Genomic DNA, 16,559 nt, shown 5'->3' on the forward strand with positions numbered 1-16,559 from the left:
CAAAATTCACTTTCTTGGGACACAAATGCTACCGAGCTTGCTGGATAGACTCAGTGTTTTGAGAGCAGATTACCTTGCCTTACCTTCACTGGAACCTCAGTAAGTTTTGTTAGGGTCTGAAGTGAAAGTCGGCCCTCAGTCCGTGACCTTGGCCGTACATACTCATCTAACACTCTGGAGACCTCAGGCTCAAAGCACTGACCCCACTGAACTGATGAGGGAAATTAATGCTGGTTTCAATGCAGCCTGAACCTCACCCCAACATAAGTCCTGCAGCTCAGGGCTGTCACATGGGCTCTGCCAGAGGAGCAATATTTATCACCTCCAGCTCTTCTGTTTTGCTGGAGGTTAACACCAGGAGCAAAAGGGGCAACAAGAGCAACCGTGCAACATTTCTTCAGCTACCTCAAGTCCACAGCACTAAGATGCTGGATTGTGCCAGCCAGCTCCAAGCTGCAGGAGCTGAGGAGCCAGCAGCTGCTGGCTGCTGTTGCTGTGATGACAACCTCCAGCAGAAGGGAGACAAGAGCTACAGGCACCAATCCTTCTACCACGGCTGCTGAATCCAACAGACTGCAGAGCAGTATAACAGGTACCCAACCTCCAGGTTGAAGAGAAGGCGGCAGCCACTGAGACACTGAAAGACAAATACTTGAAGGCTGTATATGCTTGGATTTGTCAAAACCAAAAGGGCCAGGATGGGAGAGAAAAAAGAAGCCGGAAGGTTAATTTCTTCAGGAATCCCCACTCTGCACAAAACCACCACCTTCAAGGTTGTGTTCAGCCATACCGAAATAAAAGCACGCTTACGGACTTCAGTGAAGCTCCAGTGCCCTTTTGGACCTTCTGAAAAAAAGAAATAATTATTTGCTAAATCACAATTGACACACTTTGGCTTTGTTTGAATGTTAAAAAGTCTACCGGTAACTGCATACAGACAACGTAAAACTAGCACAGAATCCGACACAACCATCAGATGTCATACAAAACGGTTAGGGGCAGGGATCATCAGGGAAATTGGTTTTGCATGGAAATGGACACACAGACTTTCTCTAGAGAGACTGAAGTTAAGCCCATGGATGCTGGTTGATCCCTAATTGTATTTCTTTTAGGAATCCTGAGAAGGTGGAAAAACTATTTTCTTCTTGGAAAGCTGTTTATAAGCATCAAAAATTCTCCATTCAGCTGTAACTTTATTTTTCAGTTCCCTCAAGGCATTTTATTCTGAAGTTTTTGCCAACAACTTTAAAGCCATGCTTCAAACAGATCAATAAAATTACATTAAATTAGAAGATTTTAGTCTGTTATGATAACAGACTATATACCTGCAAGTCAAGATCGAAGAACTGTTACTAGCACTAATATAGGAAACAAAAGCAGTGCCATACATCTGATTTACTTCTCATCTTGCCCTAGCAATGCTTACATTTCCAGAAGTCTGTCTTGAATTCCATTTCTCTTCAACAAAGCAGGATGCTAACTTAGAGACAGAGATTTACTCTGAACACAAGCAAGCATTTAAGAAAGGTGAGTGTAGAAGCCCACAGGCCAGCAGCACACTAGGGACCAGATTGGAAGAATGGGTGTTTAGCAGTACTGAGTACTTAGTCTGAGCAGTACTTAGTCTGGGGGTACCTGGGGATTCTGCATGAGAGAGCACAGCATTGACAAAACCCTGAATGCTGAATTAGATACCACACACTGATGCTACTCTGGCTGTAGGGACCCCACGGCAAAAAAACATCCACATGAGACAGACCTCTTGGCCCATGCGAAATGAGCATCTCTAGCAGCTTTGCTTCTCCTCGAGATATTTGGAACAGCCCAAAAGGGACATCAGAAACCAAAACCTAACCTAGAGGATTACATGCAGGGCACAGGAGAACAACATACGCTGAAGCATGCAGTTGTATCCAGGAATTAGGAAAAGCCTAGGAGGGAAACAAACTGAAGGAGGATTCAGCTTTATGTTGCATTAGCAACGATATGACAGCTGCAGTTGTTTGTTGCAGCTCTATGCATTCACGCTTACAGTTAATAATAACTATCAAGTTCCCTTCAAGACCCACTGCAATAAAATGAGTGCTTAATTATAGTTCAGAACAATAATCTTTAGTCACGCCTCAGGTTGTAAAAATCCCAGTGTCAGGCTTACATGTAATTACGCCCCTGATAAGCAAATGTGAGTCACAAAGTGTTGACAGCAACTACAAAAAGCAGGTTCCTCTCTGGGGTGGCAAGGGCAAGCAGACCAGAAAGAGCTCCAAAATTCAGAGGCAGAAACAGAAATGGAATGAGAAGATGCAGACACAGAAATATGCCTGTAACCTTCCCCATACAGTTTTACAAATTCCATCCGAACACTTTAAGGAAACCTGTGAATTCAATACAGGAAGAAAACCTTCACCTGTCACCCCCTCAGACTTAATCCCAGCAGGGAAAGCCCAAGCAGGTACAGGCAACAGTGCAGAGTGCTGAGGGCAGTCAGTCTCATCGCCTGCTCCCCCCCTGCAGCAGGCCAAAAAAGACATTCCCCTGAGCCCCTGACAAGGGGCACAACACAAGAACCACCGCAGTAAAACAGCCCCAAGGTCCCTTCTGCTCAGCACACCTCCTGCAGCAGTGGCAAAGCCTCCCAAAACGGGTAATACCAGCAGAGGGGCACAGCTGTCGTTTTCTCAGAAGAGCTTCCCAACATCCAACACTCTTCTTGCCTGCCAGAAACTAATTGGAAAAGAGATCACACAAGTGAAATAAAATAGGATGAACCTTATTTACTCAGGAAGGAGACTTTTGCTTACAAAAATGCAAAGGTGCAAACATTCCTTTTACATTTCCACTAGACACACACAGCCAACGGACCTGCCCGCTCTCCAAAACCTCAGTCAGAATAAAGCTAAATTTCCTACCACAGGCACTCAGCGTACATGAGTTTCAAGCTCCTGAAACTTGGATAGCTATACACTACGCATCCAACCAGCCAGGTCTTTCTGTGATCCTTGGGCCCTGAGAGGAAGCATCTGGGTATCAACAAGCCATGAATGGAACAGAGTGCTGTTTGCACATTTACTAGAGAAATACTCTTGTGCTTGCTGGTTTGGATCACCAACAAGAAAAAGAAAACATACAACTGTCACAATTACATTGGCAGGGATTTTGTTACTCCCTTTCTCTGTTTTTTTTAAATTCTGGAAATAAATTCAAATGTTTAATTAGATTCTGATGCCTCCAAACTTTGCCACGGAGAGCTGGGTGAGCCTTCTGGTGTTTGTGCCTTTTTTAGAAAGCACCAAACAGCTAAATAGAGATCTCAGGAAATGGGTAAATAAATCACAAAATACAGAATTAAAGCACCTGCCACCCTTACAGCTCAGCCTTAACTCCACACCATCACACACTGTCAGTAGTCACTGGGAGGGTCTGGGTGGCTTCTGCAAGCTTGAATTTACCATCAAGAAAGGAAGGTATCTTTTCTTTTACAAATGAGGCACTGGAATGACTGCTCAAGAGCAATCAGTAGACACCCCTCACTGTCTATTTCTGCTTAGGGCTTAGCAAGAACCTCGAGAGCATTCCCTCTGCAGGCCAGGGGCACCAAGACATCTATATCCAGATCTGCTATAATCTCCCAGTCTCCACAAAAGGGCTGTATGACCTGATAGATGGAGCACCTGAATAAAGCGAGAGAGAACCGACTTCTGTGCCCATCTGCCACAAACCCCGGCCAAGCTGCTTCAGTCCCAAGGCCCAGGACATACATATCTGCTGCTGCCCAGCTGCAGATGGGAGCTCCTTAAGGCAGAGCACCTTGGTTCCCTTTCAGCTAGGTGCTACACTTTGATCTGGAGTCTTCCAAGATCGTTTTACTGCTTAAAACTAGGATCTACGCTTTCATATTAGACTACAGAAAAAAGACATTTTGCTCCTTAAAACACTAGTCTGGGACCAAAGCGAGGTCCTAGTCGCAGCCCAGGACTGCCTGGCAGGCAACATAAGCGCTCCTTGCCCCCCGCCCCATCCTGCCCTCTCGGCAAGCAGTTTCCAAAAACTGTATCTCGAGAACTGGAAATAAGGAAAAAGATGCCATGAAACATGGAAAGAGCATCCTGAAGTGCTGCTGGGCCTTGTGTCTCCTCTGGGACTCTGTCCATCCCCGCAGAGGACATATCTATGCCGTGTGGCCTGAGCCAGGCACCCCCGTGGGGTGAGACGGCGTACGGTGCCGCCTGCCAGCCGCACCCGAACGGGAACTGGGGTAACACACTTCCCAGGGTAATCACTCCAGCCTAAGGCAGCTAGTCAAGCACACTTGGTCCTGGATTTGCTACTGCATACAGAGCCAGCTTAAGCCTCTCAAGGCTCGAAAGGCAGACTTCCCTTCAAACAGTGTTTGCCCCAGGCTCCAACCTCTCCAAGTAAGGTGACACTAATACTTTTATTAGGTTTCATAATGCAGCTATTTTCAGATCTTTCTGCTGAACTAGAGATCTTCAGTTCCCAAACATGATTTCAAACAAATAACAACGAACAACTTCCCCCCCCAACAAACAAACAAACAAAATCGACACCAAAACAACAGCTTTCTGCCATCATATTGACACACCAGGGCTGATCCAAAGTGCTTTCCCCAGCTCCAGAGAAGCAGGCTGAAAGATTGCTTACCAGTCCAGGCCCAGCAAGAGCTGGCTGCTCCTCACGGGACAGGGCTCTCTGGGCTGACAGGACCTACCTGACCTCCCCAGTAAGGCGGTGGGGCAGCCCCAGAGGTGGCTACAAGTCCAGATCACCAGGCAAGCCCATGGTGGCAGCACAGATCTGATACCGAGCCAGGAAGTCGAGTCAGGATCCTGTCCAGGGACTGTAGCCAGGGTCACACAGAGTCCCACGGTAGTCAGGCAGGCCCACAGTAATAAGACAGCCGATAAACAGCCAGCCTGTGGGGGCCTGGAGCAATGAAGACCAACACTGCTCAGGGAGGAAGGGACAGCCCCAGGCTGAGCTTAAATGGAGCTCCTGGGCTGCGGGCAGCGTGGGCAATGACCTCAGGAGAGACTGATCAGGGCAATTCTTGGCACTAAGGTTCCCAGCAGACGAGAAAAAGAGTTTTAAAAGATGGAACAAACAATCCCATTTAACTGTGAGGAAGGCAACTCTATACAACAGGCACTGGACACTGAACTAAAATCAAAAGCCCAGGCAGCTCCAGTTCATTTCGAGATGCTGCAGAACTGTGAGAAGGACCCATATTCCCTCTCACTTCACCATCAACATGTAAAGTGGTACTCCTAAAGAAAGTACAGGCAGGTCAGCATCCAAGAAAAGCTTAAGCAGGGAATAGTTTTTGACCAAGCTTGCAGGAGCATCTGGGGGAAATCTGCCTGTCAGTTTTGCATGCTGAGAAAATGTGAGATACCTTTAAAGTACAGATTAAACATTGCTCAGAAAGGTACAACAGGAAGACTAGTTGCATTCATCTTACAAAATGTTCCTGGTCACCCAGTACTGTATCTCCTTAATCCACTTGGAGAAAAGTGGATCTCCCCACTAAGCGCTGGTGATTTAATAGACCGTAACTGCATCAGGGGAGGAAGAGCCCCGTGCACCAGTATATCCTGGGGCTGCCCAGCTGGAAAGTGGCTTTGCAGAAAAAGACCTGCGGGCCCTGATGGACACCAAGCTGAACATGAGCCAGCAATTATCCTTGCTGCAAAGAAGGCCAACGGTATCCTGGGCTGCGTTAGGAGGTGTGCTGCCAGCAGGCCAAGGGAGATGCTCCTACCCCTTTATTCAGCACTGTTGAGTGCTGTGAGAGCTGGAGTGCTGAGTCCAGTTCTGAGCTCCCCAGTACAAGAGAGACATGGACAGAGAGACTCCAGCAAAGGGCCATGAAGATGATTAAGGGACAGCAGCATCTCACATGAGGAAATGCTGAGAGAGCTGGGACTGTTCAGGCTGGAGAAGGCTCAGGGGGATCGTGTCAGTGTATATAAATACCTGAAGGGAGGGTGCAGACAAGACAGAGCAGGCCCTTTTCAGTGGTGTCATGAAAGAGAAGGGGCAATGTGCACACACTGAAACACAGGAGGTTCCCTCTGAACATCAGGAAACAGTTTTTCACTGTGAGGGTGACCAAGCACTAGCACAGGTTGCCCAGAGAGGTTATGGAGCCTCCATCCTTGGAGGGATTCAAAAGCCGCCTGGACATGGTCGTGGGCAGGCAGCTCTAGAGGGATCTGCTGGAGCAGGGGTGGCTGGGCAGGATGACCTCCAGAGGCAACCTCCAGCCTCAACCACCCTGTGATTCAGAACAATACCTCAACAGGTGAGATCCCCATGCCTGGGATACAAGAAACAACAACACCCAGGTTTGTCCAATTCCTGCTCAGAGGTGTGCCTTAGAGGGGTTTGTGCACTGCGACTGCTAAATTTTAAGGTCTGTCTCAGGGTCCTCAGAGTATGAGGACCAATCCAGAGGTCTTCAGAAAGGGAGAGAAGTTCCCTAGCCAAGTACTTTTTGTCCCAAGAGAAGCAGCACTGACCTGAAAACCCCTGGACTATGACTTCCATCTCTTCCGCTGGAAGGTATTCAACATTGCTTGTTCATTCCCAGTCGTTACTACAAGAAAAATAACTCTTATTCACATGGATTATAAATATCAGGGGATTTTTAAATGAGGCACTAGGAAGAACTGGAAGAGTCTAATAACTAAAACTAATCCACTTAAATTCTGCCTTTTAGACTACGTGTTTTCTCAGACTACGATTCTAACCACAACCTTTTTTACCATCAAGATAAAATGCAAGCTTCCTGCTAACCACTGCTATCTCTTCTATAAACTTGTCAAATATGTTTCCATACATAAATTATTCATCTAACAAACTACTGGCAGTGTGCACCTTATATGCTCAAAAGGGTAATAAGGTCTTGTCATGCTGTGTTAATTACTCCATTAGCTGAAATATCAGAGGTCTGTGCTTTGGACCAGAAGGCTGTGGGAACACCATCGCAGCAGGCATGTTTTCTGAAAACCCCTTCTTAGCATTTTGGCAACATGACCCCACTACTCTGAGAGCCAAATATCACCACCTTGAAATAATGTCAGCCATCTAGTTTTTCACAGCAATATCTCAGCCACATATTTAGCAAAAGCCTTCACATCAAATCAGCGTTTTACTAGGTTTACTCATTTTCTGCTAGTTAAGATGGACCAGATTCTGATCTTTCCTATTTCATAGCAGTAATCACATTGCTCACCAGTAATTAGCAAGTTTTATCAGTGCTGCATGCTCTTACCCTGAAATGGTCCCCAAGAGCCCAATTTAGAGACATATATCTCACTTGTTTAATACAAATTTAGCCTCCTAAATTATTCCTTTTTCCATAAACAGCCAGCACTAGAGCCCTGAGGCACCATAAGTACGTAATTAATATAGATGTATTTTTAAATTATTTTTGTATGCACATACTGCCAGAAGTCAGATACTTTCTGTAGATTTGCATTTGTTGTGAGATACAGTTTTGCTTGTCTTAGAAAAATCATCATGAATGGAGACAGTAGAGGAGCGGACAAAACCAGAGACCACTGAAAGAACACAGCATGGAAAGAACAGCAAGTGTTGCCTGTTAACAAAGGAAGAGCTTCAAAGTTCTCAACTCAAAGAATGCTGTTTCCCTAAAAGTCAAATGAAAACCTCTAAGTATTTTTTACTGATGTTAGGAAATTGATTTTATGCTTACGCTTGTAGCTCAAATCCCCCAAAATTCAAAATGTCCTGCCACCTCCAACCCATTTCTCCTCTCCTCTCCTGTTTTCTCAGTGGTATAGGATGTAAACCACTCCTTGAGCTGGTAGAGATAATGATGCGGCTAACAAATAGTGTCACCGAGTCCAATAGATGAAAACGTAACATTAAATCTATCTCCTACCTTCCTGTAATTGCCCTTCAGAACTTTGAAATGATGCCCATTGTTCTAATGTATGTACGCACAACTCCAGTTTAATCATGTGTCCCACAGATTAGATGAAATATTTTACGGATTAAAAAAAAATTTCAAAAACATATCCAGAACAAATATACCGCATTTCAACCACAGACTAACCACAGATAATATACTCCAAAGAATACTAATATTTCTGCATAGCCCTTTTCTTAACCTGGCAGAAAGGTCTGTCATGAATGCACTCCCACGCTGCATGCAACGAAGGGGACTAACCAGATCCTCACTAATGCCTGTGCTCTCCGATGGAAAGGACTGGGACTGTTTGGCACCTGGGCAGAGGAACAAAGCAGCTCACCGAGTCCTCTCGCCCTTCATACTCATTACAGATAATGTGTCGGGCTCTCATCGTTTTATGGAGGAGGTGGGAGACGTAACATTTGTGATTGAACATGAAAGAGCACTTTAACATCTGAGGGCTCTATAAAGGATGGTTAGGTTGCTAGGAGACAACATGGGATGTTTGTTTGCATGCTAGCCATGGAAAAGAGCACTCTTGCCTCGGGTGGACTTCTCAGGTCCTTGACCGAGGGCCGAGAAAGGGCTCTGAAGGCACCAGAGACACCCAAGACATGAGTTCAAGTTAACAGAAACAGCTGGGAAACCAGCAGGGCAAAGCTGGAGGCCAAGCACTCATTAGCAGTGATAGAGGAATCAGTTTTTCAGTAAAAAAAATCCTGCAGTTCAAAAGAGGAAGAATGGAAGTTAATTTATAAATTCTTAGCATTAATTAATAAATGAGGGCTTGACTTTTCCTACACTTACCTTGTGTGATCAGAAGTGTCTGGTGACTTGTGATTTAGACTGACTGGTGCAGTCTATCAGAACAAACCTTTTTGCTCTACTGTCTGATGCCTTATGATCAAAAAATCATTACAGACAAATTAAAGTTTTGGTAAGTTATGCCTTCTGTTGTTTGTTATGCCTCATACACCACACTTTAAACAGTTACTCTTCCTGCAGTCAAAACATCATAAGGCAATGGTATACTACTGTGACTTAACGACTAAGCCTTAAGACCAATAAAACTATTGGAAGCCACTTTGCCGACTGTAGCTGAAATACATTCTGCTCTTAAGTGGATGAAAATGTTCCTATGTGGAAAGGCCACATGCTGGTACTTGCGTCAATTCAGGATGAGTTGTACTGGGCCCTTTCTTTGACAAGTGTGATGGGAACCATGCAAAATAGCAGATTTAATTTCCCACCATCCCTGTACTCTTGCTCCCCTGAGCTCAGGAAACTACCAGGGAAGTCCCTTGAGGAATGGTGTCCCCAGGAACTCCCATAAGAGCACTGCACCTCTGCCCTGATGGTGATTCAAACCCAGGCTAAAACTGAGCCATTAAGCTGGATGCAAGCAAAACCCAGTCAAGTCAAAGAGTTCCTGACCAAAGTCTCCTTCAGTGAAACTGAATCAATCTCAAAACACGTTATCACAACTGTTTAATTTCGCATGCAGTCTAAGGCATCATTCCTAAGTGTAGTTCTATGGGTTACAGTGTGAGGAAATCTATCTCCTATTGCATCTGACACTGCTTAGCTAATATTTGTGTATGTTCCCAGCACAAGCAAGAACAATCCCTTAAAGAATACTTCGAAGGGCTGCAACAGAAGAAAGGGTGATATGGCTGAGAACAACCATCCTGGGAAATATTTAGATCTAGAATGTGTGGCTAAGCAACACCAAACACCCTGTAAACTTAAATACTCATTTGGAAGTAGCAGCAGAGGACCACTGCCTCGAGGTTTAGCACAGTAATAACGCTTAACTGAAACGACTACAACACTAGTCATGCCCTTTAGCAAGAATTTTAAAGTCTTTGAAGTCTACCAGCTATGAACCACTCAGAGGAAAAAAGAAAAAAAAGCTGCCGAATGCTCTCAAATGCGAATTTAATTCCTTTAACTCAAACTCCAGGTAAAGAGCATCCTGACCAGGTGTAAAGAAGAAACTTAGACCCAGTAGACAGCATATTCCATTGTGCGTACTCTTTTCTCCTGTAGAGCAAAAAGTTAGAAAGCATAACTGGAGAGATCCTAATGGCAAATTACTGGCATCAGCCACTACCATCACATCTGTTTCAAGGGATGACAACGCCTCAGCATCTGACCGTATTCTTCTGAATTTCTGCAGAATTTGTGATATTGGCATTATAAGGCTGATCACGTACTGAGCGCATCGCACTGAAGACATAACTGCAGGACCTGAAGTGAAAAAACTGATGGGTCAGTCACTTATAAAAACTGATGGGACATAAAACAAAAGTTGCTCCAACTCACAGAACGCCGTGAGCAGGAGATATTAAAATAGGAAGAAAGGAGGAATGGTGCAAATGAAAAGGCCACCACGGTCGGCCTTCTCACGAGAGACCCTGCATTTAAAGGTGAGGAGCCACACTTTGCTGCATTCGGTTAGACTGTGCCCTTAAGCTCTGTTCGACCCCCGGTTTCAAATGATGCTGAGCGGGGTCTGAAGAGCGGCCACAGCAGGAGTGAGCGATGAAGCGACAAGCCCCGTGAAACCCCCCGCCCGGCACTGGAGGCGCACGGACAAGAGAAGGGGGATGCTAAAGCAGCGTCCAGAGGGGGTTATTCATTTCCCTGAGCCTGTAACTGCTTTCACACGAGACGACATCCCTGACTTCTTCTGCAACGCACTGAAGATTTTCTACCGATGCAGTCCCCGGACTTCTATGCCTCTGGCTGACCCAACCACACCGCTCGTTCGAAGCCACCCCACAAGCGTGGCGCGCTGCTTTGGAACCGGGGGACGGCAACGGGAAAAGTTTTGCGCGGACACGCACGGCGAGACCAGACACCGGAGTCAGCCTGAGCCCCGCCGCCGCGCCCGCCGGCAGCCGCCACCCCGGGGAGAAGCTCCTCGCACCCACCGAGCCCCCCCCTCGCCCTAACGCTGTGCCCGGGGACCCCCAAAGGCTTCGTGCCGCTCCCGGCCACCCGCCGTCCCCCCGGCCCCGACCCGCCTCGCCCCGGCGGTTCCGCGTCCTCCCGCGCCCCCGCCCCACAGACACTCACGGGCGCCGGGGCCGCGGAGGGGCGCGGGGGGCTCCGCCGGGCCGCGCGCCTTCTGCGCCCCCTCCTCCTCCTCCTCCTCCTCCGCCCGGCGGAGCTCCAGGGCGCGGCGGGGCCGGCGGGCTGCGGGGGGCGCCTCGGGTCCGCCCCGCACCGGGGCGCGCCGCGGCCGGCCCAGGGCTGAGGCGACGGAGCCCATGGCCGCCGCGCCCCGCCCGCCTCTGCGCGGGCAGCGGCCGCACCGCCGCCCCCCCGGCCCCCCCGGCAGAAAAGCCCCGGGGCTGGCACGGCCCAGCCCCCTGCGGGGGCCCCGCCTCGCAGGGACGACGCTGCCCCCCCCGCCCCGCCCCGCCCCGCCCGGCAGAGCCGACCCCCGGGCCGGGGTTCACACGCACGCTCGAGGTGGTCTCCGGGCCACAACCCGCCGGTGACTCTGCGGCGCTGACCGCTACAGCATCACCGACTGACGGCGCAGAACCGCGCAGGACGCTGCAGGTGCCGTCACCGGCTACAGCGGTCGCGCAGGAGCCGCACGCCGCTCTCAAAGCGGACTTTGAGTTCCCGTCTGTAAAATGGGCATCACGAAACTTCATCACCGGGGCACCGCCAGGGGCAAGGGCACTTCAGGCCCCTGACGAGGCAGGACTGAGACACACGTTTCCCGAGGCGGTTAAAGGACAGCAGAACAGAGAGACGCCTCCCGGAGCGCATTGCCTCTGGTTCTTCACGTAACCCTTCAGCCACACCCATGAGCACCACTGGAGCGACAACCAGCTGCAGTTCTGTCATGAAGGGAAGACAAATGGCTGCAGCTCCTTATCCCACTCCTCTTTTGTGCCTGGAAAGCAGCCCCCCCCCCCCCCTTCCCCGAGCAGTCCTGCTCCGCAGCGCTGACTGCCACCGGCACGCTCCCCACGTGGCACTCGTACGGTGACATCCCAAAGCAACCCAACGCTGACGTAATAAACTGGGAGCGGGAATCGCCTTTACGAAGGCGGTCTGCCTTTTCTGGACGAGAACTGTACCGCTGCCACCCTGGAAAGCAAGAAAGGAAGGGCACGTGCAGCCTGTTCCTGGGAACCCTCTGCAAAGGGTCAATTCTGTTTTGTCTCCGTGTCTCTACCTGTATTTTCTTCCTGACTCTCGTGGCAGGGCAGACACAAAGTAGTGCCTCAGGCAGAGAACATTTCTTGCTCTCTGCAGGTGTTGCTTGATGGGGAAGGATGAGAGGATGGGATGGGAAAGAAAGTACTGGCCTCTCTTCTAGAACAACCCCACCTCCCCCTTTTGCTCACTACTGTGGCGTGTGGTAAGGGAAAATCTGTTTCATTTACTTATGCATTTTTAAAAGGATAATACTTCAAATTGAAGGAGTAAAAGTATTGACGATGTACAGCACTGCAAAATTATTACAGGCACAAAATGAGAAAAAACTTGCCGGGCAAATCGCACACAGGCATTGTAATTCCATCTTTAACCATAGGACCCCACGCATGGGTTTTCTCCTCACAGCATCCCCAGCAAGCTCCAAATACCGACTTTCCATACAGTCCCCTCAGACAGCTACAGGCACCTACTGCACAGGCCCCGCACACACAGACTGGAGAACAACATACAACTTGTTCCTGAGCTGGGCCATCTCACATTTTAAGGGGTTACAGGACAAATACTTGGTTTTGGGGAATCACCAGCTAAAAGGTGCCTCACAGTCACGACGCCAAGGTAATGGCAGGAGCAGCTATCAGATAGCAGCCTATTCTTTTTCTGAAATGCAGAGTGACTGAAATGGGAATCAGCCACAACACAAGACCTGAGTTCTCCTTCTGGCTCTGCCTGACATGATCTTCTGTTGCTGTATTTCAGCTAGAAGGAAAACAAGGCTTATAGGATCACTGGCTTCCTCATCATTTGTTAACTCCTCACCAGATCTGTCAGAATCTAAAAGGGTGAAATGCTCAAAGATGCAAAGCTAATGGAAATTCTGTGAAAAGATCTGGAGGAATAGGTGACAAAACCTCCTCTCCACTGTGGGGAAGGCTGCAGCATTAACTTATTTCTCATCAGGCATCAGCCTCTCAATTCCAGTCCCGAGAAACAAGGGTTCAGGAGTTCAAGCCAGCTGCCAGTGCCCTGCCCAAGTGCACAATCATTTACCAGCAGAGGAGAGATGCGGGTGGCAAACGGACACCCTTTCCCTGGGCCAGGTGACAAGCTTTCTGTCAGGAGTGATGACATTTCACCCGTGGTGGAGGCAGACAGAGCAGGATCAGCAGAGAAGCAACACCAAAGCCCGTCCCCGGTACAAAAACAGGAAGAACAGCACTGCTCAGCAACCAAAGAACAAGGGTGGGGGAGGAAGACTAAGGAGGGGGGGAGAAGAAAGCTCACTCACATTCTGCTCCACCAGCAGCCCGACCGATTGCAGCTCCGTGGAGAAGTACTCCAACATACCCAGTACACAGGGTATAGGGGCTGCGTTTGACGGAACAGGCTTTCAAGCAGCAAAGCCAGGTCTGCAACCCAGGGTGGGCAGGGCCTTGGCATTTGTGCTCCATCGGCTGCTCTTCCCTCTTCCCGAGAACAGAAACCCCATCTTCCACCCTTAGGCTAATCCTTTTCCACCCCCTCCTCCATTACCAACCTCGAGGCTCAGCAGCAAACCTCCAACTACACCATTCGACAGAAACAAAATCTCTCGACTGCACTATTTCCCTGGACTGGACATCTTTGTTGCACTCCCACCTTACAGCTTGCAGCCTTTTAACACTGACAAGTTATGCAATGAACTATTCTAAGTTTTTCAGCAAATGCAGTCTGTTTACATGGATTTGCTTTTAATTTAATTTACACTGAAAACTGTTTCAATTGTCTTCTAGCCTTTGGCAGGTCTGGCTGATTTGAAAGACAACAAACATTTACACTCTCAGCAACCGAAATACATTTATTTAGAACATTTACTTACTGCTGTTGAAGAGGTTTTAAAAAAAAATACCTGGGTTTTAGTCCACTGTTAGCCTTCCCCCATGTACTGTAAAACAAGTTGCAGAGTGAAAAGTTAATTCCATTTCCAAAGTTGGAATTTACTAAAATTAGTAAAAAACAGTTGAACTCAGGAATTTTTAAGGTCTGGGTAGTTTAAGGAGTCCTTTTCCAGGAGCTTCCGAGGCTGTGCTCCAAGCCCCTGTTCCCCTCTCTACACAACCATTTCTCATTTCCCTTATGCCCAGACACCTTCACTGTGATGCCACGAGAAGGCAGCAGGACTCACTCACTACTCAGCAGGAGTAACATTTAGACACGCAAAACAAGCTGAGACAGTTCTGGGGTATTTTGGAAAAAAAAAAAAAAAAAAAGTCTCTAGTCACTTATGCAAACAAGCAGGGTTAGATAACTAACAGGATTTTTAAAAAGACGTTTTCTGATACTTCAGTCTGACTCTTAAGTTTCTAAAGCAGGAGGTTGTAACCTACCATGTATGTATTCTGCCAGCCTGTTGTCCTGCAACATCTCATTCATGTGCGTGCTATTACAATTGCATTAAATTCAGAAGCAATGGTGATCTCAAATGTTAACAATGAACCCTCATTTCCTCTAGCACAAATAGCTGTGAGCTGTTACCTAGATGTATATTATACTCGTGAGAGACTCATAATCATGACGGCTCATAAGCCATCTAGGTTAAATAATAAATCTTTGCTAATAAAATGAACTGTCCATATTGTAGCTTTTAGAGCTGAGATACTCGTTTACACATTTAGCTGCATGAGCTTCAAATAAGACAAAACAACTCTGTTCTGCACATGTAATTTTAGACCAAGAACACACAAACCAACACACAGAGAGTAGACAAAATGCTTGGAAGGTTTTGAAGGACTGGCAGAAGAGAGATAAATGACTAAAGAGGAACAAAGTTATATTGCAAAAATAGTTTTGTCATTGGATGTTTTCCTACTGCTTTGTTACAGTTAAGTCCTATTTTAAAATAAAGCTTTTGTACTTTCTCCTGAGCTTTCCATTCTTCATGAACTGTGAAATATCTGTGAAAAACTGAAATACAGTCCTAATCTTACACCATGATATAAAAACAAAATACCATAATTAAGCAGCACTGGTAGTATTAGTGGATGCCTTTCCTTTGAAGGAAGGAAAAATTTCAAGGTGGTGGCTCTCTTCTGCAAGTTTAGAATTTCAGCACTAATTTCTCCAAATATTTACAGTGTCCAGCATTGAGTAATTTGAAATTCTGTACTTGCAAGCTAGAACAATTCACTGAAGTAGGTATTAGCTACATATATGCACCAAATAATGCCTATCCAGTATGAACAGGCCACAGAAATTTTGGTTCATCCCTTATTACCATACTAAACAACAATCATACAAAGATGGTTTAGCAGTTGCTTGGCACAAACCTCTTTCCTGGCATACTGGAGTGCAGACTAAGTAACAGTTCCCTGTGCCTTAAAACTCACATTTCCCTTTCAGGACTGCCCTGTTACTTGATTTTTCATATAAGCTTGATGGGGGATGGGGTGGGGAAAGCAGCAATGCAAGAGAGGTTGAATTAAACCAACAAACCCACCCACTTTGTCACTTGGGACTGCTGCCATAGCGAAATGATGTTTGTAGGCAGCAGCCCAAGAAACACATGCCAGTTGTCTGAACCGAAGGGGATATGTTGTGCCTGCGTGCTCATGACACCATCCCGTCCTCTGGGAGACTCCAGCATGTGAGAAAAGCAAAGAGAAAGATGGAGAAAAGAAACATCATAAAAAAATCAGTAGCAAGTACAGTGTCATTTCTCATTTGTTAGGCAGGTGCACAGACAAAGTGATAACAGCTCTGCCCAAAGAGCTTCACACTCACAGCTCTGACCAAGGTCCCAGAACCAGACAGTTTTCACCCTGAATCCCACTTGGAAGTGCAGAGGACAATCAGAATTTATCAGAGAACAATTGCTTACTTTCTGCTAAATGTTTAACAAGAGACAGGTAACTGAGAAATGTCATTCTTGTAAAATTATTCTCTCACATCATTTTGGTCTGTAGAGAAAAACTCACTGAATTTGTTTGCTTTTCTTTAGGTTACCACCGGCCCTGCAGCCAGCACAGAGGGCAGAGACGTTTCTATTAGAGCTGTTCTCTGCAGGAGCAATTCTCTTTTAATCTCAAAGGGAAGCAACTTTTCCCCAAGGTACAGTTAAATCTTTGCAAGAGGAAACTATTAGCTTTAAATTCGATGTAAATTTCAACTATTTACAAGGCTTAACAGTACTGATGACTTCAGCAGGAAACAATGAAGGATTTCCCTTTTAAAGCTGCCCCTGTTTTTGTATAAACTGATAATTTAACCCTGGAGCAAAAAGCTCGTGCTCTTTCAGTACACCCCTAAGAAAAGGCCCGTTGACTTAATGTGACAAATACTTCCCCTTTTTTTTTGCAATCTGAAACTTCAAGAATAAACGTAGTGAGTTTTCCTGTAAAAACTTGACTTCAGTTTAATATTAGTTCCTTTGTGTTCAATAACA

The 16,559-nt window shown here is 46.9% G+C and overlaps 1 protein-coding gene across 1 annotated transcript in view; it reads right to left on the reverse strand.

Moving 5' to 3' along the window:
- Nucleotides 1–11,234, reverse strand: part of PDE1C (phosphodiesterase 1C) — a 391,546-nt gene extending 380,312 nt beyond the window's left edge. The window contains exon 1 of the mRNA XM_074900987.1: nt 11,039–11,234. Within this exon, the coding sequence (XP_074757088.1) occupies nt 11,039–11,234 (196 nt within the window). The remainder of the gene's footprint in view (nt 1–11,038) is intronic.
- Between the last annotated feature and the right edge of the window lie 5,325 nt (nt 11,235–16,559).

This window comes from Athene noctua, chromosome 2 (genome assembly GCF_965140245.1).
Source record: "Athene noctua chromosome 2, bAthNoc1.hap1.1, whole genome shotgun sequence".
In the NCBI taxonomy this organism is placed as follows: Eukaryota; Metazoa; Chordata; class Aves; order Strigiformes; family Strigidae; genus Athene; species Athene noctua.